The sequence below is a fragment of the Orcinus orca genome, chromosome 1 (genome assembly GCF_937001465.1).
Source record: "Orcinus orca chromosome 1, mOrcOrc1.1, whole genome shotgun sequence".
Taxonomy (NCBI): Eukaryota; Metazoa; Chordata; class Mammalia; order Artiodactyla; family Delphinidae; genus Orcinus; species Orcinus orca.
Genome location: NC_064559.1, coordinates 124891769 through 124915630, shown reverse-complemented (window position 1 = coordinate 124915630; position 23862 = coordinate 124891769). Strand labels below are relative to the sequence as shown.

The 23862-nt window shown below is 37.3% G+C and overlaps 1 protein-coding gene across 1 annotated transcript in view; it reads left to right on the top strand.

Annotated features, from left to right (window-relative positions):
• Positions 1 to 23862, top strand: part of PALMD (palmdelphin) — a 55713-nt gene that overhangs the window by 15257 nt on the left and 16594 nt on the right. The window contains exons 2-3 of the mRNA XM_004263070.4: positions 9934 to 10014; positions 15144 to 15268. Of these exons, the coding sequence (XP_004263118.1) occupies positions 9934 to 10014; positions 15144 to 15268 (206 nt within the window). The remainder of the gene's footprint in view (positions 1 to 9933; positions 10015 to 15143; positions 15269 to 23862) is intronic.

Below are 23862 nucleotides of genomic sequence, written 5' to 3'. Positions count from 1 at the left end.
GTTTCCTTAATTTCTCTTTCAGATTTTTCATCATTAGTGTATAGGAATGCAAGAGATTTCTGTGCATTAATGTTGTACCCTGCAACTGTACCAAATTCATTGATTAGCTCTAGTAGTTTTCTGGTGGCATTTTTAGGATTCTCTATGTACAGTATCATGTCATCTGCAAAGAGTGACAGTTTTACTTCTTCTTTTCCAATTTGTATTCCTTTTATTTCTTTTTCTTCTCTGATTGCCGTGGATAGAAGTTCCAAGACTATGTTGAATAATAGTGGTGAGAGTGGACATCCTTGTCTTGTTCCTGATCTTAGAGGAAATGCTTTCACTTTTTCACCATTGAGAATGAAGTTTGCTATGGGTTTGTCATATATGGCCTTTATTATTTTAGAGGTAGGTTCTCTCTACGTCCCTTTCTGTAGAGTTTTTATCATAAATCGGTGTTGAATTTTGTCAAAAGCTTTCTCTGCATCTATTGAGATGATCATATGGTTTTTATTCTTCAATTTGTTAATATGGTGTATCACATTGATTGTTTTGCATATATTGAAGAATCCTTGCATTCCTGGAATAAACCCCACCTGATCATGGTGTATGATCCTTTTAATGTGCTGTTGGATTCTGTTTGCTAGTATTTTGTTGAGGATTTTTGCATCTATGTTCATCAGTGATATTGCCCTGTAGTTTTCTTTCTTTGTGACATCCTTGTCTGGTTTTGGTATCCAGGTGATGGTGACCTCATAGAATGAGTTTGGGAGTGTTCCTTCCTCTGCAATTTTTTGGAAGAGTTTGAGAAGGATGGGTGTTAGCTCTTCCCTAAATATTTGATAGAATTCACCTGTGAAGCCATCTGGTCCTGGACTTTTGTTTGTTGGAAGATTTTTAATCACAGTTTCAATTTCATTACTTGTGATTGGTCTGTTCATATTTTCTGTTTCTGCCTGGTTCAGTCTTGGAAGGTTATACCTTTCTAAGAATTTGTCCATTTCTTCCAGGTTGTCCATTTTATTGGCATAGAGTTGCTTGTAGTAGTCTCTTAGGATTCTTTGTATTTCTGCGGTGTCTGTTGTAACTTCTCCTTTTTCATTCCTAATTTTATTGATTTGAGTCCTCTCCCTCTTTTTCTTGATGAGTCTGGCTAATGGTTTATCAATTTTGTTTATCTTCTCAAAGAACGAGCTTTTAGTTTTATTGATCTTTGCTATTGTTTTCTTTGTTTCTATTTCATTTATTTCTGCTCTGATCTTGATGATTTATTTCCTTCTGCTAACTTTGGGTTTTGTTTGTTCTTCTTTCTCTAGTTTCTTTAGGTAAGGTTAGATTTTTTATTTGAGATATTTCTTGTTTCTTGAGGTAGGCTTGTGTAGCTATAAAATTCCCTCTTAAAACTGCTTTTGCTGCATCCCACATGTTTTGGATCATCGTGTTTTCATTGTCATTTGTCTCTAGGTATTTTTTGATTTCCTCTTTGATTTCTTTGGTGATCTCTTGGTTATTTAGTAACATATTGTTTAGCCTCCATGTGTTTGTTTGTTTGTTTTGTGTGTGTGTGTGTGGTACGCGGGCCTCTCACTGTTGTGGCCTCTCCCATTTGGGAGCACAGGCTCTCCGGATGCACAGGCTCAGCGGCCATGGTTCACGGGCCCAGCTGCTCCGCAGCATGTGGGATCTTCCCAGACCGGGGCACAAACCCACGTACCCCGCATCGGCAGGCAGGTGGACTCTCAACCACTGCACCACCAGGGAAGCCCTGTGTTTGTACTTTTTACGTTTTTTTCCCTGTAATTCATTCCTAATCTCAAAGCATTGTATTCAGAAAAGATGCTTGATATGATTTCAATTTTCTTAAATTTACTGAGGCTTGATTTGTGACCCAAGATGTGATCTATCCTGGAGAATATTCCATGCGCACTTGAGAAGAAAGTATAATCTGCTGTTTTTGGATGGAATGTCCTATAAATATCAATTAAATCTATCTGGTCTATTGTGTCATTTAAAGCTTCTCTTTCCGTATTTATTTTCATTTTTGGATGATCTGTCCATTGGTGTAAGTGAGGTGTTAAAGTCTCCCACTATTATTGTGTTACTGTCGATTTCCTCTTTTATAGCTGTTAGCAGTTGCCTTATGTATTGAGGTGCTCCTTTGTTGGGTGCATATATATTTATAATTATTATATCTTCTTCTTGGATTGATCCCTTTATCATTATGTAGTGTCCTTCCTTGTCTCTTGTGTCATTCTTTATTTTAAAGTCTATTTTTTCTTATATGAGTATAGCTACTCCAGCTTTCTTTTGATTTACATTTGCATGGAATATCTTTTTCCATCCCCTCACTTTCAGTCTGTATGTGTCCCTAGGTCTGAAGTGGGTCTCTTGTAGACAGCATATATATGGGTCCTGTTATTGTATCCATTCAGCAAGCGTGTGTCTTTTGGTTGGAGCATGTAATCCATTCATGTTTAAGGTAATTATCAATATGCATGTTCTTATTACCATTTTCTTAATTTTTCTGGGTTTGGTTTTTTAGGTCCTTTTGTTCTCTTGTGTTTCCCACTTAGGGAATTCCTTTAGCATTTGTTGTACAGCTGGTTTGGTGGTGCTGAATTCTCCTAGCTTTTGCTTGTTTGTAAAGCTTTTGATTTCTCCATCAAATCCGAATAAGATCCTTGCTGGGTAGAGTAATCTTGGTTGTAGGTTCTTCCCTTTCATCACTTTAAGTATATCATGTCACTCCCTTCTGGCTTGTAGCGTTTCTGCTGAGAAATCAGCTGTTAACCTTATGGGAGTTCCCTTGTATGTTATTTGTTGTTTTTCCCTTGGTACTTTCAATAATTTTTCTTTGTCTTTAGTTTTTGCCAGTTTGATTACTATGTGTCTTGGTGTGTTTCTCCTTGGGTTTATCCTGTATGGGACTTGCTGCGCTTCCTGGACTTGGGTGGCTATTTCCTTTCCCATGTTAGGGAAGTTTTGTACTATAATCTCTTCAAATATTTTCTCTGGTCCTTTCTCTCTTCTCCTTCTGGGACCCCTATAATGTGAATTTTGTTGCATTTAATGTTGTCCCAGAGGTCTCTTAGGCTGCCTTCATTTCTTTTCATTCTTTTTTCTTTATTCTAGTCCGCAGCAGTGAATTCCACTATTATGTCTTCCAGGTCACTTATCCGTTCTTCTGTCTCAGTTATTCTGCTATTGATTCCTTCTAGTGTAGTTTTCATTTCAGTTAATTGTATTGTTCATCTCTGTTTGTTTGTTCTTTAATTCTTCTAGGTCTTTGTTAAACATTTCTTGCATCTTCTCGATCTTTGCCTCCATTCTTTTTCCGAGGTCCTGGATCATCTTCACTATCATTATTCTGAATTCTTTTTCTGGAAGGTTGCCTATCTTCACTTCATTTAGTTGTTTTTCTGGGGTTTTTGTCTTGTTCCTTCATCTGGTACATAGCCCTCTGCCCTTTAATTTTGTCTATCTTTCTGTGAATGTGGTTTTTGTTCCACAGGCTGCAGGATTGTAGTTCTTCTTGCTTCTGTTGTCTGCCCTCTGGTAGGGGCTTAGTTTTATTTTTCTGTTCCTTATAGGGCATTGGTTTTTTTAAAAAACACATTAAGACAATCACTTTCAAATATTCCTCTCTCTTCACATTTACACAAATTTCCAAAAGAAAAATAATAAGAAATTTTGTCAAAAGTCATACTAAAACCAAGATATACTGAATTCCCATGATCTAGGTTCCTGTGCTCCTCAGTTTCTTTACCTGCATATGGGGGATAAACATGGTCCATACTTCCTAGAGACTTGGGGAAAATTAAATTGATACATTTAAGTGCTCTAAATAGTTCCTGACACATAAAAATCTCTCAATAAATGTTAGCTATTGTTACAACCATCATAGTCATCATCATCAGCAGTTCTTAAAAAATTAAGCAAAAGAAATAGTCTTAAATGCTTTGTTTTTAATAACTGAATGCTATCTCTTAGACATTCCTTGTCTAAATACAAGACTGTTTAACAATTCATTCTACAACTTTGCCAGGTATTAACCAATACATTCACCAGTCATTAAATATTCATAATTGACCTTTTTCTCTCTTCAAAAAACTGGGTCATTTGCCACTTTCAGCCTTATGGTGCCTCTTCACTTCACCCAAGATTCCAAGACTACTTGATAATATTTTCCTGTCGTGTCTATAAATTTTTCTGCTCCCTGAAATAAAACCCACTGGAGTCTGAGCAGTTCTGTCTTTAGTGCTTTATATCCTCTTGGGCTTTGATTTCCCTTTAAGCATATTTTTTCTACCCTTTCCAGGATCAAGATTATTCTCCTCAATCAAAAAGAATGGAAGTAAAATAGGAGTGAAGTAGTTCTAGTTTATCTCTGACATGTTGATATTACACTCTGTATCTCAGCAGTAGTCCTTTTGCTCTCAACATAACTTAAATATTGAATATATATATATATATTTACTTGTACACACATGCTTTTTGTGTCCTCAGTGTTTTTCACATGCTTCACATCTTGTCAGCCTGTATTTGTACCTTATTTACATATTTGTACCTATTACAAATGGGTACCACCTGTTTATCTGTATTCTTGGTTTCACGAGCTTTGGGGAAGCTCCCAGTGATATTAAGCTATTTAGTTTGGTTTTGTTTAGTTCTCTTTTTTTTTTACTTGAGATCATTTTTTAATTGGGTATCAACATTTCCATTGGTAAATTGCCCATACTTCATGATCTATCTTCCTTCTTAAAATGCTTGCCTCTTTTTCAAGAAATTTTTAAAATAATTTTTCAAGAATTTAAAAAATCTACTTTCATTGAAATGTAGTAAACCTCTAACTATGCTCAGGATTCAATTCTAGGAGCATTGTGTTAGCACATCCCTTTCCTTCAAGGTTATCATTATATACATTTCACCAGGAAGTTTTGCATTGTCGGTAGTATTTAAATCCAAATAGTAGCTTCTATTATTGTTCTTTTGAGACCTTAAACAGTGAAAATATCAGCAAAGGTAGTCAAGAAGTTACAAGATACTTCTATCAGAATGAATCTGAAACCATTTGCCTAATTGAATTCACAAAGTTCTATTATCAATAATGTCTAATTAATCCCAAAATAAATTTCCATATGGGTTCCCTTCCTCCAATACCTCTTAAAGGTAGGTGTTTCATGAAGGCTCTGTCTTTAGCTCTCCTTTACATAAATATGTCTCTTGTCATGCTCTGATGTAGTCTCCTGGCCTCAGCTACCCCTTCCAAAACTCTGGCATCTTTATCTCTAGCTCTGACTTCCCTTCCTATCTAGCTCCATCCAACATTTCAACTACCTGCCAGATTACTCCACCAGGTTGTTCCAAAGACACCTCAACCTTGGTGTGGATCACCATCTTCCCTCCCAAACTCTCTTTCTTCTCCTGAATTTCCTATTTCTATTAGTGATTCTGTTCTCCTCTCAGTTTACCTGGATATAAAAGCCTTATACCCCATTTGACCTCTTCCTCTCCTGCCTCCATATGTCATCAGTTGCCAAGTCCTGCTAATTTTAACTCCTTGGTATCTCTGACATCCACACCCTCTGTTACCTCTTGTTCAAGCTCTCTTGATCTTATGTATGAGCTGTAGCCTAACTGATTATCCCTTTCAAGTTGTCCTCCTTCAGTATCTATAAATCAGGCTATTTTAAACTTCTTAAAACATGGTTTTAATTCTATTATTCCTCTCCCTCTGAAAACCTTTCATTGCTCCCTATCTCAATATGTAAATAAATTCTAAACTCCTTTCCCTGCTTTTTAGTATTCTCTATTAAGGATTTATCCTCATCTCATTTTCTTATTTCGTTTCCCTCTACTCTCTGTATGACAACTTGGATTCCAGACTTGCTATTCCAAATAATGTCCCAATTTTCTACAACAGGCCTTTGCTCACAATGAGCTCTAGAGGTGAATGCCCTTCCTCCCCACCCCCAGCCCTCCAGCAACTACCCAACATACTCTATTTGGATGCTACTTGAAAGCCTCTCCTAACCAGATCATCTAGAAACAACCACTCCCTTTCGCCCCTCAACTCTCACAAGACCTCACTTGTGCCTTAGTAATGACATTTATCACTTATTTCTTAGACTATAGTTCCTTGCACAAATGATTTTCCTTCTTAAAGACAATGTAACCTCCTTGGTGAAAGTATCTACTTCTGAATAATTTTCAAACATAGCACAACTCTTAACATCACCTTAGCATAGCATTTATAGAGAAGTTCCTAAGTGCTGAATAAATTAAAAATTATATAACTCAGGATCAATCCTGCCTTCTTGATAGATTCAAGCATTTTAGAATATTAGCTAATCATTAATCAATAATATCTCTAAAATACTCACACTCCTAAGTATTGTGCTTACTTTTATCAAGTATGTGATTGTAGTAATATCAATGAATCATAGATGGTCACAATAGCTTTATAGTTGTACAATTTTACTAAATTAATTTTCAAAACAATTAAGAGCTAGGCTTTTACAGAACTGGAATCTGTGGGTGTCAGCTGCTAAAATATTCCAAGTCAGACAGCTGAAAATCTAGGCAATTGTTCATTGAACAAAACGTCTTTACTAGTTGAACACTGAAGAAGTAAACAGGACTTCTCTGGTGGTGCAGTGGTTAAGAATCCGCCTGCTAATGCAGGGGACACAGGCTCGAGCCCCGGTCGGGGAAGATCCCACATGCCGTGGAGCAACTAAGCCCGTGCGCCACAAGCACTGAGCCTGCGCTCTGGAGCCCGTGAGCCACAACTACTGAAGCCTGCGCGCCTAGAGCCTGTGCTTGGCAACAAGAGAAGCCACCACAATGAGAAGCCTGCGCACCGCAACGAAGAGTAGCTCCCGCTCGCTGCAATTAGAGAAAGCCTGCGCATAGCGACGAAGACCCAACGCAGTAAAAACTAAATAAATGTATTTTTAAAAAAAGAAGTAAACAGAAATATATGTTATTACGAAGTGAGAGAGTGGCATGGACATATATACACTATCAAATGTAAAATCAATAGCTAGTGGGAAGCAGCCACTTAGCACAGGGAGATCAGCTCGGTGCTTTGTGACCACCTAGAGGGGTGGGATAGGGAGGGTGCGAGGGAGACGCAAGAGGGAGGAGATATGGGGATATACGTATATGTATAGCTGATTCACTTTGTTATAAAGCAGAAACTAACACACCACTATAGAGCAATTATACTCCAATAAAGATGTTGAAAAAAAAGAAATATATGTTATTCATAATGGTTAACGGTAATAAATATCTGACGTGCTGGATTATGACAAGTGTATATAGAGATGCTCAAGCTTCTGGGGAAATTCTGGGAAGCAGATGGCATTTCAATAAAAATCCATTTATTCCATGATAACTGGGAAGGAAGTAGCTGGCTATGATAACTTTTGGTATACTAGCAATAGAACTACATGTAAAACTTATAATTTATTCTGCCATAATGAAACTAAATTGTTGCCATATATTTTTCAATAATGCTTATAGATCTTTATGAAATTTGGCAAAAGGATAATAACTTGCTGCTGATGAATACCTTATGAGGAAAATTACTCCTATGTTAAAATAGAGTCATGCCCATAACATTATAAAATTACCTTCTTAACTTCCTAGACTGATATGAGACAGGCATCACATTACCTCTGAGTGACAAAACATTGGTATTCCTTAGCAACCCTTCGATAAGCATCGTGTTGCCAAAACACTTAGACGCCCTGCCTCTACTCACAGCTTTTATTACCTTATCACTAACCTCAGGATGAAACAAACAACCCAAACTGGTTACCAGCAGTGGTGGGGAAGCGTTGCTGGGTTCAGCAGTCACAGTCACACATACATAACGTGATCTTTTCTATGGGCTGTCCATGCAGAGAGATGGGCGGTTGCATACCAGCATGCAGGGAACTAAAAATGTGCTCCTTTCTGATGAGGGGCCCTCCTCCGGTGCTGGTTGTGCTGGCCTCCAGACCTCAGTACTTCCCGATAGACAGGGCAATGGGGAAGGTGTGAGAAGCTGGACTAATTTCCCACTCAGGGAAATGGTATAGTGAATTGGCTAAGAGGCTGAGATTGCCTGACTTCAAATCCTGGCTCTGCCACTTACTAGTTGTGAGAACCTGGACTGGTTAGTTAATCTCCAGAAACTTCCATTTCCTCTTCTATAAAATGAAAATACTACAATATCTCTTTGTTATCATGACTATTAAGTGTAATATTATTACACCTCTGTTATTATGACTATTAAGTTAAATAGTGCCTGAAAAATACTTACCAAAATGTTTGGCACAGTAAGTTTAAAATATTACCAACATTTGCTCGGTAACAGTTTTGAGATATAATGGAGAACTGACTCACAGAGGTCTTCATAGTTTTTATTCCTAATGACCACACTTCATCCAAACAAACAAGTGAATCTGAATATCGATGCGTGTTGCCTAGCTCTTTTTTTTTCCAAAAGAGCTGTTTATGAAAGTTAAAAAACAATACAGGCAAGGTCATATACACTTCTTACACACAAAGAGAAACATGACATAAATTTGGACAGCAATGTATTTTCAAATGAATGCTGTTACATTCAACAAATATACCTGAACTTATGCATCAAAAAGGAGATTTACCTTCAAAAGAGTCACATCAGGAAGCCATGCACTTGTTTCAATAACGCTGCCAAGTATTTTTGGAACTCTTCCTTCTAAATTACCTCCTGAGCCTGCTTCAAATTCTTTTAGATGTCTTCATTGGAAACAAATGTTTACCTTTGGGAGTTTTCAATTTTGAAAGCAGATTTAAAAACAACTCATAAATAAGATGGAGGATAATGTCACCTCTGGTCAAAAAATAAGGAAATAAGGGCCTTTTTGCATGGCTTGTAAAACATCTCAAACAACTCCAGACAGGGAATCTCTAAAACATTTCAGACCAATGGAACCATTATCAGAATTAGTGTGTTGCTTTCTGTGTGATTAACAGATTACATGTTTATTTACTTAATTGTATTAAACAAATACTTGTAGAGCACTATGTGTCAAGCCCTGTTCTAGGAGCCTTTGCATATATTAGCTAATTTAATGCTCATCTTATGAGGTAGATGCCCTTATTACTTCCATTTTACAGATGAGGTAATGAGGCACAAAGTTTAGGGTTTTGTTCCAGGACACACAGCTAGTTAATGGCAGAGCCAGAAATTGAAACCAGGCTTTCTATATAGTATAGAGGCTATATTTTCTAAAAAGTACAACTTCTGTGTATAGATAGTTATTCTATCTGGGATTTTAAGGTATTGCAATTTAAACTTGGTGAAAGATATTATACCTCTCCATGAATTTTTTTAACCTCTGCTAGAAGCCCTCTTAGTGTTAACATGCATTATCTGATCCTTCTTTTTTCTCTCTCTCTCTGCCCATAGCAAGGTTTACAGGAGGAAACAGTCTCACTTTCTAGTTTCCTCGTGTTCTATCACTCTGTAGGCTATCCTGTTTTCCCACATAAGCAGGTCTTTTACACAGCAGTTTCTTCAGGCTTATGCCAGGAACAGTCTCTCTCCTCACAACGTTTCCTCATGCCTATTTCAAAACTCCCTCCTTAAAATTCACATTTTCCATTGCATCTCTAAGGAGCTCAATCTTGTTAGACTTAATGGGGAAGATAGAAAAGATGAGGGAGGAAGGAAAGACATTAAAATATTTTTAAATTCTCTTTGAAAAAGCACCTTATATCATTTTCCATCAGTAAAATGCTTTGAATGTCTCACTTTGCTCTCCTTTGCCTTGAAATAGGAGTTTCCAAAGCAGCTTCATACCAATGCCAAGAGCATACCACTGGCCAGCCATTCGATAATGACAACATCCCCAAGGAAACATACTTAAGCAAATTGAAAAAAAATAGATTATGCTGGAACACTTTTTATTTCAGGATAAAAGAAAAATACAGGAAGAAATCTCACAGAAGCGTTTGAAAATAGAGGAAGAAAAACTAAAGCACCAGCATTTGAAGGTAACTTATGACTTTAATTTCATTTCAATGATTTTGCATTCAAATATTCTAATTGCACTCAAATTTCAGTAGTAAAGATGCTTTAGGAAGGAAAAAAATTCCAACAGTTATACTAACACCCTAATAACCATAAGGGAAGCCAATAAGCTAGTAATATTTGCATATGAGACTAATACCTCCTGGCAAACATGTGGAAAATTGAAAACATGGTTTTATTACTTTTACCCTTTATTACTGAATTTCCTCACTTTCTTGGGTAACCTTGAGAATTCAGTCTTGATAGTTTGGTCCTGAATACAGTCTTGCTTAACATCCCTTGGGAGTGGATCCAGCTGGGAAGTCCGTTTTGAAATCAATGAAAAGCCAGCCCTTACCCAGGGCATGCAAAGCAGACAGTGTCTGGCCTGCTCAAGGATGCTCGTATTCAAAAGCTCAGTGCGATGAATTCAATGTTGTTTGAGTGTGGTTCAAGGTTCTGTTTTATTTTGTTTTGACAGAACATGAGATCATAACCAAAAATAAACCTCCATTTTTAAAATCAGACTTTACATCTTTCATGGGTGTGGTCATTTTGTAATTTAAGCACACTGAGTCTCACATTTTATTATGTAGCTTAGTCATAGGGTGCAACCAAATGACAAACAGGAGCTCCTTGTGAACAGGCCCAAGCAGGAAACTACTTACCTGGCAGGGCTTCTATCGATAGATGTAATAAATCCCTCGGTGAAACAATGCCGCACACTCGTGGGGTCTACAATCTTTTGGTAAACTTGCCGGATTCAGCTAAGTCCATCTTTCTGATGGATCAAGTAACCACCTCTTGAGAGAAAAAAGACACAGGTTAGGATTCCAATTAGCCTCAGTGCTCTGGATTCTGTTTGCTTCTTTGCTCCTATACAAATTGACATTTCCAATGTTTGATGAATAATTTCAATATGTAGTCAGCCTGCTATCCTTACAGTTTGTCACATTGAATTTACATGAGTAGGAGACATAGTCAAGACATGCCGTGTGTACTCCCAGAAAAATCAATGAAATAACAAATTTTACCAAGTCATTGTGATACAAGTCAAATGAAGTCAAAAGCAAGTCTACAACAATTTTTGAGATAGGCAATTTCTAACTCCAAAATCTCCCTCTCTCTCTCTCTCTCTCTCTCTTTCACACATAAACATACACACACACACACACACACACACACACACAATTTGGATCTCACAGTGAACTAATTACTGCTTCTGAGTAATTGCTATCCTTGCAGAATGAGTAGCCAAACAACATTAGAGTTCACAGTAGAAAAAAAGTTTTATGTATCCTCTCTGTTCATTCTAGGAAGTAAGTTTCACACAGGAAAATTCTAACACACTGAGAGGTCCATTTCTGAAGTGACACCTCATTTCAATACTTAACAAAAACAGTCCGGAAAGTAATATATACTGTTCCCTATAGGTTTGCTTTCTGGATCCCAGAAGACCTCTTCTAATCCAATCCAGTCAAAGCATGTATCATGCTTTGGACTGCAGTACACAGTTGTGCAGATGGTATACTGCGTAAAGTTACCTGAGACAGGGGGGTGCTGAAATCCTGCCCATACTCCCTTGGAACAGTGCACTCTGGCACAGGGCTGCTTCTGTCTGGAGGACAAAGTTTCTTTCTCTCTGCACAAAAGTGCTGTCCACCTTCCCAAGCTGTGCACTGACCTGAAGGAGTAGGAGTGGGGAACTGTACCTTTTCCTAATTTGCATATTAATGCCTTAGAGACTAGCGGTGGACTTGAGAGTTGTAGCCCTTCTGCTTGCAACCTACTGGGAAATTCAAGGTTAAGTAAATAATTAGTACAAGTTAAAGGATGATTTTTTTTAATTTAAGCATAAGTGTAAGCATTAGTAATTCTTTAATCTGGGGTGGCCAAAAAAAGTTCTGTTAAAGGTGTGGGATTTAACCTGAGTCTTAACTGATAAGTAGAAAACCTTCAGTCAATAAACATTTATTAAGTACCTATTATGTGCAAGGTACTAAGCTGGACATGAAGAATATAAAATAAGTTTGATCTGTGCCCTTAAATGGTAACTGACACATAAACTTATAATGACATTTATACTGTGATGAACACTATATTCAAGGCATCAACTGCAAAGGGAACATAGAGGAGAGAATGGCTGTTTCAGTAAGCACATTCTTCCAAGTTCTGCAGAAAATGGTTGGCTATTCCAACAGCAACTAGGCACAATTCCAAAATAGGGTTCAAAAATGTGCAGAAGTGTTCTAAAAATTGATTCCAAAATATCTTCACCAAGTCAAAAAAGCTCTGTTGGCTTCTGCAATTACCAGCCTTTCTTTTTATTTTCTTCTTCATCCATTTGTCTCCATTCCAGTGACTATCCTCACCACTCTCCCGATTGCAAATTATTTCATTACATGTCAATGACTCACTTTGAACAACACAAATGTAAATATTTACAAAGTGCTCCTTCTGTGTGAGCAGTACACACACTTCAAAATAGTTGTGGTAACTCACTCTAATATCCTTTAGCTCTGGAACCTGACATTCATACCAATGACATCCTGGAAAGGGAGTTTCCACGGCCATTAACAGCATTCTCACATTCAAACATTCTGAGACTTGTCCACTCTTGATCTTTTTGCCTAGTACTCAACCTAGAAAACTTTTCTGGAAGTCCATTTAAATCATGGTATGAAAAACTAATTTATTCTTAACGTCTCCTGTAACTGCTGTGCAGAATATAGAAGTGTTTCAAGAAAACCTTTCCCTAAAAGACTGCCAAAAGATCTACTACCTGCGTATCACTTATATTTTTATTTAGTTACTATGGCTTTTGATTCTGAATGTCATTGTTGTGAAATAGATTTTATTCTATTCCTCAATCTCATAGACTAAAGCATAAGTCTAAACTGTGACATAAAAGCAAAATAACTGTCTTGTGGTTACCACAATATGTGATTATACCATATCATTCTGATTGTACATCTAAATTATATATTTCATATTTAGAGGCAAAAAGTTCTCTGCCAGAGTTAAATGACAATTCCTGAACTATGAACAAAGCTTATAAGGCTAAAATTAAAATTATTCTTAGTCCTAACCAGACTAAGAACCAAGAATGAAGCCCCAAGATAACATAATTATGTCACAGAAGCCATTCTCCACCCTCTACAACTCAGCATCATAAGACCATCCCATCTGAGTGTTTCTTACAGTGATATGGATGTAATTGACTGAAACTATCCTTGCAGGTGGTTTGTAACAACTGTAATGTACTTTGATGGATGTCATCTATATTCTTTACTGTGCATTAGCTATCATCATATTCCATCAAATAAAAATAAACTAAAATCAAGGTAAATTCTTAAATGCTGATATATTGAGATTTTCTTGGCATATTATCAGGAAATAAATCTTGACCTTTATTAATAATATTTACTGTGTCTGTGGGAACACATTTTTACAAACAACTGAACAGCTATAATTAAGGGAAAAGATAACATTATGGGAAGGAATCTGGCTACAAACTGGAATAATACAAACTGCTTTTATGGGGTGTGTTGTCCACATGAAATTTCTTGAAACTCTGAAAAAAACCAACACAAATATGATGATCTGGGTTGAGATAATTACTGACTTAATCTAGTGGTTTTCAAACTGTGTCCTGTGCATCTGTAGGCTTCCAGGCCCCCTCATTGCTTCAACTAGAGCAGGCCACATTTCATCTATTCTACAAGTTATAATTCCAAATAACATTTATTTGTAATCAGTGTAATATTTTTAATGATTTGAAAAAAAATTGCCTTAGTTAAAATAAACTTCCTTTGGTAATTATCTAGCCCAATCAACCTTATTTAAATTTATTTTAAATTCAGAGGTATTTACATTCCAGTTGTATTAATTCTGTTTTAAAAAACAAGCATGTTTTTTAAAAAAGACAAATATTCCTCTTACTTGCTTTCATTCTAATTCATTCTAATCATGGTGTTAGAGAGAGAAGTGTCAAAAAAATAAGGAAAATTCCCATTCTTCTCTTCTCACCATTTTAGAAACAGTAAATTCCCAGGGAATAGTTATTGAACAAATAATTTACAAAGGTAGATAGATATATAGTGACAGTACTTTTCTTCAGGAAGAAAAGAAGAAACTCAAACACTTTGAAAATAATATCTAACAGTTTTCCCTTGAGACACAGACAGGATGCTAGCTAAAGCCCCCTGAAGTTTACAGGTCTTCTTCATTTGCTTTGTCTTCTTAGGCTCAAGTCCAGGAATGTAATTATTTCATGCAAATTCGAGGGCATTTTTTTTCCACCTGATGAAACATAAATCTTTTTTGTTTTATTAAAGTTGACAAAAATTCAACTCACAAATATTTAGACAGATCGGTGAATTTTATGTATCATATGATTGGGACGAGTAGGGAGCTGAACGTAAAGGATATCTAGAACCAAGGAGGCTCTCAGAAGAAAGAAGGGGTACTGGGTAGGCAAAACAATAAATGTCAACCACAGAGCCTAAGACTGTCATTGAATTAGTTTAAGATACAATAGCAATCTCTTGTTTTGCCCACCATTCCAATTAATCCCACAAAAGATTTTACTTTTTTTTGGAGGGGTCACTATGTACTGTCACTGGGATGAATAGCAAATGGCTTCAAGGAGCTTGTTACTTTGACACAGATATACACCCATCAACCCAACAAATCATAGTAAGGCATCATCATGATGAGGTCCCTACATGACTGTTAAAAATACAGTAAATATACAGTATAGGTAAACATACACTGCTGTGTGATTCTGAAGAAGGAGAGTTCCCTGGGGGTGAAGTGAGGCTGGGGGTGGGGTGGGGGAAGATGCAGAGGTAGGACAGAGATCTTCATAGAGAAGGAGGACCTGAACTAGACCTTAGGATATACATAGGATTCAGATACATAAACCCTGGCTTTAGAAGGGGGTCAAGAAGGGTGCAAAGTAGGAAACTATCAGATTTATTCAGGCAAGACAGTGAGAGAAAACAATTTCTCTTTAATATTTCCACCATTGAAATTAATAAGATTTGAAAGCATTCAGATTTTGGAATTTTCGATTGATATAAGAACATATATTTATGTTTCCTGATATCAGAAAAAGGCCTTGAGGGAGAAATGGCTTCTAGATGGAATCAGCAGTGGAAAAGAACAGGAAGAGATGAAGAAACAAAATCAACAAGACCAGCACCAGATCCAGGTTCTAGAACAAAGTATCCTCAGGTATGGCCCTCTCTGAGATACTCCACAACTACCTTTATTTTGACTTTGTCCTATGTTGAATGTATAAAGGCCATTCTCCTTTTTAGGGGCACAATCAGATCTTCCATTTGGATTTCTAAGACTAAGAAAACACACCAGAAAGCAACAACAGAAATTTTGCTGTAAAGGTCCCCAAAACATAGCAACACGAGACTCATTTTTAAAATACATATGGGTGGGGCTTCCCTGGTGGCGCAGTGGTTGAGAGTCCGCCTGCCAATGCAGGGGACACGGGTTCGTGCCCTGGTCCAGGAAGATCCGACATGCCGCGGAGCGGCTGGGCCCATGGGCCATGGCCGCTAAGCCTGTGCGTCCGGAGCCTGTGCTCCGCAACGGGAGAGGCCACAACAGTGAGAGGCCCGCGTATCGCAAAAAAAATAAAATAAAAAAATAAAATAAAATACGTATGGGTGACTTACCCATAGCCCTCTGAGCCCATTTCCTCATCTACAAAATGGTAGTAACAATATCTATCTTTCAGAGTTGTTGAATAGATTAATAAATGCATGTACTAAACTACTAGCACCTACCTGGCATTTGGCAAGAGAGCAAAAGCAGTTCTTCACTGCCTCAACCCCCTCTCTCATCTTAGGACAGGTGACAGTTATAAGAGTGTGTGCATACTCTCCCCCCATCACGCCTCTTCCCAGGCTCTCCTTTGCCTCAGCCATGACATTTTGGAAGAGAAGACACTGTAGGACTACTTCACTAACATTTTCTCTCTTCTACTTCTCTGATTGGTCACAGGGGTTGACTTCACTTCTCAGTGTCCTTTCCTGACCATCAAACACAATTAGTACAGACTCAGCAACTTCGGATATAGCAAGTAAAGTTTTTTAATTGCCTTGGCTTAAAATGAGGTGCTGGACCTGAAAAAAATTGGAAAGCTCAAATATAAGATAGGATTATTAATATTATCACAAAGTATAGATAGCACAGAAGAAAAAGGTGTGAGAAATGTCAGAATCATTTTCTAGCCCACACATGGAAAAAAGATGGAATTTTTTGTGGTATGATAATGACAATAATTTAAAGCCTACACATCTTTGAAACATAGGTAACTTTCAAAGCCTCACTCACTGCAAATTTGTTATCTTTTGTGAGGACCATAGGAAAGACCGGGAAGATAAAAATGTCCAATAGCTGTGCTATGACCACATTTTGTCCATACTCACGACACTATGTAAACAGATTGCATTAGGCCTTAAATTGACAACATGGAAAAAAAAAAACAACTTTCTTTTTGCAACTGATTTTTATTTTACTAGCTTAATTTCATACACTTGTATATTTAATAGCTAAAATCATTGACTGCTCATTCTTATTTAGATGTTTTTAAATTAACCATTCTTTTAAAGTTATATTTTATAACTGAAATGTTTATATTTATAAACTCCTCAGTTGTTTGTTCAAAGATATGTACTGCTGCTGAATGGAAGATAGTAAATACTTTTAAAATAACTCAATAAATCAACTCTACAGTTTGGAAAACTTGATTATTCGTAAGGCATCCCTTAGCAAAAGCTTCCTAACAAAGTCTGATTTAGCTGAAGATTGCTTTCCTCACCCTTCCACACACAATCCTTATCTCTCAAGGAGCTCTGAATTTAATCCCTGTAAACCCTTGCCCTGCACAGACACCTCCTTTCTTCCCCCTCAGAGCCCCTTCTTTGGAGTCTTTCCACATACTGAACACCTACAACTTTCTCTGCATCTGATGATAAATGAAGTAGTTACATATACTCAAAGTCCATTAACGAGTTTGGGCTGCTTTCTGAGTAATCCAAGAGCATTTACTAGGACTATACTGATTGCTTTCAGGCCTTGCCTGAATGCTCTGAGAATCACATAAGCTTCTAGGAGTTTTGGTAGTGGCTTGCCTAGTTAGGGCTCCTATGTGACAAAAGAGAGAGAAAAAGAGGGAGGGAGGGAGGGAGGAAGGAAGGAAGGGACAAAGGGAGGAAGAGAGAAGAACAAAAACAAGGAAGAGGAGGAAACCTATTTGCTGAGCCATATTATGCACCAGGCGCTTTGCCTATATCATCCCACTGAATCTCCATTACCCTATAAGGCAGGTGTTATGATCTTCACTTTTTGCAGAGAGATTAAAGAATTCACACTGTTAGGAAGTGGCAGATCAGAGACTACTTAATCTGACTATCCAATGCTGCCTATAAAATAATGGCACACAGCAACCTCTGTGGACTGAAAATTCATTATCTTGTAAGAAGTCTTTGAAGCATGTTCTGTCCCTTGGTTCTGCTTTCTCCAAACAGCCTTTACCACAATCAGGATCTTCTTCCACGTCCAACTAATGTCTTTGTTAAACTATCAATTAAATGTCTATTCATTACCCAATTTCTGGCATCTCACTGCGACTTTATTTTAGATCTTTAGGATGTCATTAACCCATCAGTGCTCCTTTATTAACACCAAACGATTTTAATCCCCAAATATAAATAATAATAACAGTAATGGTTCATTTTTAAATGGCCTTGTGCAATTTACAAAGCAGTTGCACTTCCATTAAGTCATTGATTACTCACAGCAACCCTAGAAAGAAAGCATCAACACCTCCATTTCATAGATGAAGAAATACGCTCAAAGAGGATAAGGGACTTCACTAAGATCACAGAGCCAGTAAAGGATAGATTTGGGTCTCAAAGTGAGTCAAATTCAGTGCTCTCCAGCTGTAAATAGAGAGCTATAGGTGTCAATGCTCTGGAAGTAGTAAAATACCTGACACCTAACAGCAAACTGCATGGTTTAAGGAGTAGTCCTAAAAAGATGTATTTGCAAAGAGCTAGTAAAGAATTTGCACCATCATGACCCATAAAGGCATATTTATCTCATTAAAAATGTGCAGGGAACAGAACATTCTAAAGCAACATACGGAGACAAAAAATAACAGTGCATTGTCAGTATTAAGCAGCCTCCACTACTGCCTAGCATTATAGAAATCACGTTGCCAAAGCAGCTTTACCTGATAACTGAACATTTTTTCCTCAGATATTTCTAAAGCTGCTAAATAATCAGGTACATGTTTTAAAATTCATTCTTTTTCAGAAACAACTACCCACAGTGCTTAAGAAGCTTTTATTACCAGCTAAATACAGTGCATTTTCCCGTAAGCTCTGAATGGCAACCAAGCCAACGGATGAGGTTGAAGTAGGCAGAGCCATCCTCCTTCCCTAAGCAGAGAAAGTATCCCAATCCCTGAATGTGATTTATCACCCTACTTAGGTGCCTGCTCAAGGGTAACATTTGCCATCTGCCAGGCCTCTCAGCTACAGGATAAGATTTTAATAGGCACATCAGAATAGAAATGTTGCTATTACCTCAGAGTCTGTAGCAAGGCCAGACTGCCCATGAAGTTTGCATTCCTTTTACTTCCACGGTTTCATGAGATGAACTGAAAAAGCATGGTCTTTGTCATTCAAATCTCTGTTCTGCCGACCACAGTTCATAAGCCTAGCCATGTTCTTTCATCTCTTTGGGCCTCAACTTCCTTGTCTGTAATAGTGGACCATCATAAGCCACTTCACGGGACTGGGATGAGTGAAACAACTTCATGAGTGCCTGACACATGGTAGGTGTTCAGAAAACATTAGATACTATTTCTTATAAGGAGTCAAAAATAATTAAAAGAAGGACACTGCCTAGAGCTTTATCTGGAGATTTTCATCTTTTGGCTAAGAACTCTCATTTCTTTATGCTAGTACAAAGAATCTTTTTCTTTGAGTAATCTTAGGTTATCCCCCAACTAAGATTCTTTCCATATGGAAAATAATTGATGGATTTTCTTTATGGTTTGAAGACTAAAATGTTAATAATATCAGTTAATTTTTACAGAGCATTTGTTGTAGACCCTCAGGCACTGTACTAAGCACTTCATATATATTATTTCGTGAATTCTCACAACCATCTTATGAGGGAGATAACATTTAACAGGTGAGAAAACTGACATTTATAGAGGCTAATTTGCCCCATGTCATACAGCTAAAAAATTAAGAGCCAGAATTTAAAATAGAATTAAAACTCCTAATCATAAAAATAAATTGTGTCTTGGATCCATAGCAAAATTTTACAAAAGTTAAATCCTACAAAAGCTATGCTCTACAGCATTTTTAATTTCCAATCCATGCTATCATTTCACTTTTATATGCATCATTTTATAGAGACATTCATGTGACTCTTTATCATATTAAAAGCACTCAGAGTTTCCCTGACTCACACATAACCTTTAAGTAAAGTATGTCTTCATATTTATCCTCTCATTTTTCCTTTCAAAGAGAGGCAACATTTCAGAAACTAAGTGGGTTTCCATAGTTCTTGTTTCTGAGTCACACGTTAGCTCTGGAACAATATTAGTGAGCACTTTGACTTGTGCCCTGATTAATACCTTAGGAGAAAACATTCCCAGGGGGAAAACTCTATTGAACATCTTCTGAATCACTTTGCTCAAATTAGAGTTTCAATTTGCCTCCCAAATGAGCCCTGCTCTTAGTGTGACCACTGAACTCTTTACTTCCTGATTGTAGGCACAGGTGCAAATCCAACACTGACTTCTCAATCCAAATATCCATGCGCACAGATTTATAGGCTGAATTAGAAATCCTGTTCTATCACTTCTGCTGCTTTTCTCCATCCAATACCTACCCTCAAAAGACACCCCAAGCACCCTAAGAAGTGTCCAAGGGAACTATGTCATTCACTTGCTAGGTTCCTCTTTGCTATCTAGCTACCCTGCAGTTCTCCATGACTCCCTCTGCCAAACTGCCTTGCATCAAGCTCCCTTCCACATACTTGCTACTTTTTGTACTGTGTCCAAAGACCTCTGACTTCAATTGGAGTACACAGAGTGCCTGAAAGAAATGTCATAAGCTTAAAATGCAAAAGGTTAACTGCCAAGGAGAATGATGCAAATATACTGCATTCCCTTTGAGAAGGATTATCTACTTCTGATTAAATGTTCCCTAGTAACATTTAATATTCCAAAGTACCCTTCTGACCATCTGCCTTTCTTTAATGCACTTTCATTCGTCTCCAAATAGGCAGAAACTGCCTTCCACGTATCGTACTCAGGGGAAGGTGCATGTGAAGCTTGGATTTCTATGTGATTGAATGTCATGAGAAAAGTTGGATAGTGGGCTGTTATAGCAGCTATAGCTGACTCACATCACTTAAGGGAAATCCCTCCACAGGTGGAGATGGACAACTAGAAAATGCACTCTGCTCAACAGCACGTAGAGCAATAAACTACTCAGTTAACTCAAAAGATAGCAGGCAAGATTCAATTTCAAAAAGGAACCCAAAGTACTGCTATAGAAATATAAAGGTTAAATGACTTTGTCGCTGGTTATGGTTTATCAAAGTTTAGCTCATTATTATTTCTATCCAAGTTTAACCACTACCTAATGTTCTTATCTACCTGTACAAACCAATTGTACCTTAGTGAAAATAATGTCTCATCAAACACAGTGGCACATGCTGCATGGAAAATATCACAGGCTAAATATTTCTGTCTTCCTGCTCTGACCCAACCAGCCACATCTAACATCACATTGCACGGAGATAGACAAGCTGCTCTTCTGTGACAACATAAGAGAAGATAAAGGGGGAAAAGGCAAAAAGGGAGAAAAAAACCCCACCATTTGTTTCTTCTTAAATTTGCTGTTGCCTAGAAACACACAAGAAATTATTCTGAGGCAATTATCTGAGTCAAAATCATTCCAAGCATGTTTTTCACTGCCAGTATTTGACTAACTGGTTTACCAGATTTGTAAGAGTTCATCTGTGGTTATTTTTAATTTCCCAGATATTCTGATTATTTTTAATTCAGGAGCTTTTTTAATTTAACAAAAAGAGCTAAGTTAACCAAATTTCCAGCATAAGGAAAGGGGGAAAATTTATCTCCCCCCACAAAAAGATACAATTCCTAGCACATAGTAGGAATATCTATGACTACATAGCTTAATAAATGAATGAATGATGGATGGATGAATGGACTTGAAAATACCACATATTTAAGGAGACCAGATGAAGATCAGACATTGATTTGAATGTTAGTAAACTACAAAGGAATATCTTGAAATTTTTAAAAAAATAAAGAATAAACACCCAACTATCTTGAGTCAAGGGCAAAGTTACGTGGCTATCGTGCCCCTGGTTTTTGAGGCAATTGTTGATAGCATGTTTCACCACCTCATCATTTTACTTTCTCACTTTCCCCCTTCTTCATATGCTCTTTTATTTCCTTATCCCTGCCTTCCAGCATTCTCTCTTGCTCATACCTGCCAATCTCGTTTATATGTTAGTAGAAATAAGGATTAAATGGTTACCTAGAATAAACACTCCCCCACCACAATGGTAAGCTGAAAGGTAGATTAGAATAACCTCTGAGAGCCCTCTCCTCACCCGACTGTAATTCAGTAACAACAGCTATCCTTTACAGAGTACATATTATGTACTAAGCATTATTTTGAGAATGACAGTTCTCTGAAGGAAGTCTAATTAGCCTTGTTTTACACATACAGACACTAAAGCACAGAAAGCTATGAACCTTGTAACAACTGACCTGTAAGTCACACACAGATCTTTCTGATTCCAGACCCTTTCCATCATGCTTCACCCTGCTTATTCTTGATTCATTTCAATGAACATTTATTAAGAACCTGCCACATATAAGTCTTTGTTCTTCTAGAGGAGATTTAAGAATCATAAACTCCTCAAAGCAAATTTTTATTTGTTTACCTCTCTTTACATCCTTTAACTTTTCAATGTACTTTTACATTAAATATCTCATTCAATACAATATTCGGTAACTTGAAACACAAGTTTAAGGCAGTTAACAGGGATGTCATAGATCTTTGGCTGTATTGGCATGAGTAGAGAAGGAAAAAAGGAACAACTGAACAATCCAGAAAGTGGAAGGAGAGTTCGTTTCAGTGATCCATCTTCCAGGTGGCGGTCATGTTCAAAAGCAGAGACTCATTGTGTTAGAGAAAGGGTCTGTGCTGCCATAGGGCCTAGGCTTCCCCATTCCCCAGGAGAGTCCCCAGACACTAAATTTATAGCTCAGAAAACTTCCACACCACCCCCTTGCAATGCAACTTTTGTCTGACATAAAACAAATGTCACTTAGTTCATTTAGACCACCCCAGGCTAACTGGTCTTTGTTGGTTATTCTGTGTTATACTGAGGTTGGAATTTACATTTTTGGTGTTCAAATAATAAGAGTCCTGTTCTTGGCATCAAATATGAACAATTAACACTAGGCGCAAAGTCATAATGAAGTGGATAGAAAGTAGAAAATATAGTGGCTGCTCTATAATAGTGTCAGAGATAAATGTTAAGGGTTACAAGACACTAAGCCAGTAATTATTGCTGAATGGAGAGAGTCACTGGCTGTATACATCACTGAACATGTTTTGTCATTTCATAATATGGTTACAAGTAGTATATTCACTAAAATTAGTTTTCCCCTACAGCTTATTTTTTTTTAAGAAAAAAAAGCTTTCCAAAATCATGGATAAGCATATCTGCAGTTAACTTGCCATGACCTGGCTACGACAGTATTTGAAGGTCACTGGCAGAACATCTGAGAAGCCCATAACTAACCAATTTGCCATATCACACCAACCTCCCGGGTGTACTTCTATTTGTGTTCATTTGAAAATCACATGTGTAACTCGCACATAAAAATAGCTTATTCTCTGAAAACCGGTTTGGATTCTTGTTTTTCATGGCAAATGCATACATTAATTTACAAAATATTATTCTGAATGAGAGGGTTTGGTTTTCTATTAAATCACTCTCTTGAATGCCTACCAGGCAGTTTCAAATCGTGATAGTATTGTCTGCCCAAAAGATAATTGTTAATATTTACAGTTATATTAGGAGACGAGATTCACCCCTGTAAAATCTGCTCACATGTAACTATAAATTATTCAGCTTTTCTAAACATCTGCTCTGTTCCCAATTATCAGAGCAAACTGACACTTGTTTCAATGCCACTGTTGGGCCAGCTCTCTGCTTCTAGTTATCTTGAAGCTACTGTGCTGTATTGCTTGTCCTGTTCTTCAGTGCTCAGGGTTAGAGGCAGTAGATCTGACTCGGGGCAAACAGCGTTTGCTGTATGCCAAATGCCCTTTAATTCTCTGGCAGGCTTACCCGTGGCATGTGATTGTTTGCACTTGTGGGTTAGAGCTTTCTTATTATACATGCTCTTCGGCAAGGGCCGATTGAAAGGCAATTCTTGTCCTATGTCCACGCATAGGAGCATTCTTCATCTTTTTTGATATACTTTTATTTCAGTTTGGTGAAAAAATGTGCCTGACATGTAGTAGGTGCTTAATAAAAGTCTGTTAAATGTTTGATGAAAGTTATTGGACCCCAACTTTAAAAATAAAACAAAACAGCCTACTTTCTACCTGATTACATACTCCCAATTTTATTTGGAAAATATAGTTTGACATTCCCATTGGCCACATTATCTGTAAAGATAAAATATCTATAACCTCTGACCCATTAGTAATAATGTATCTGCCCATTAC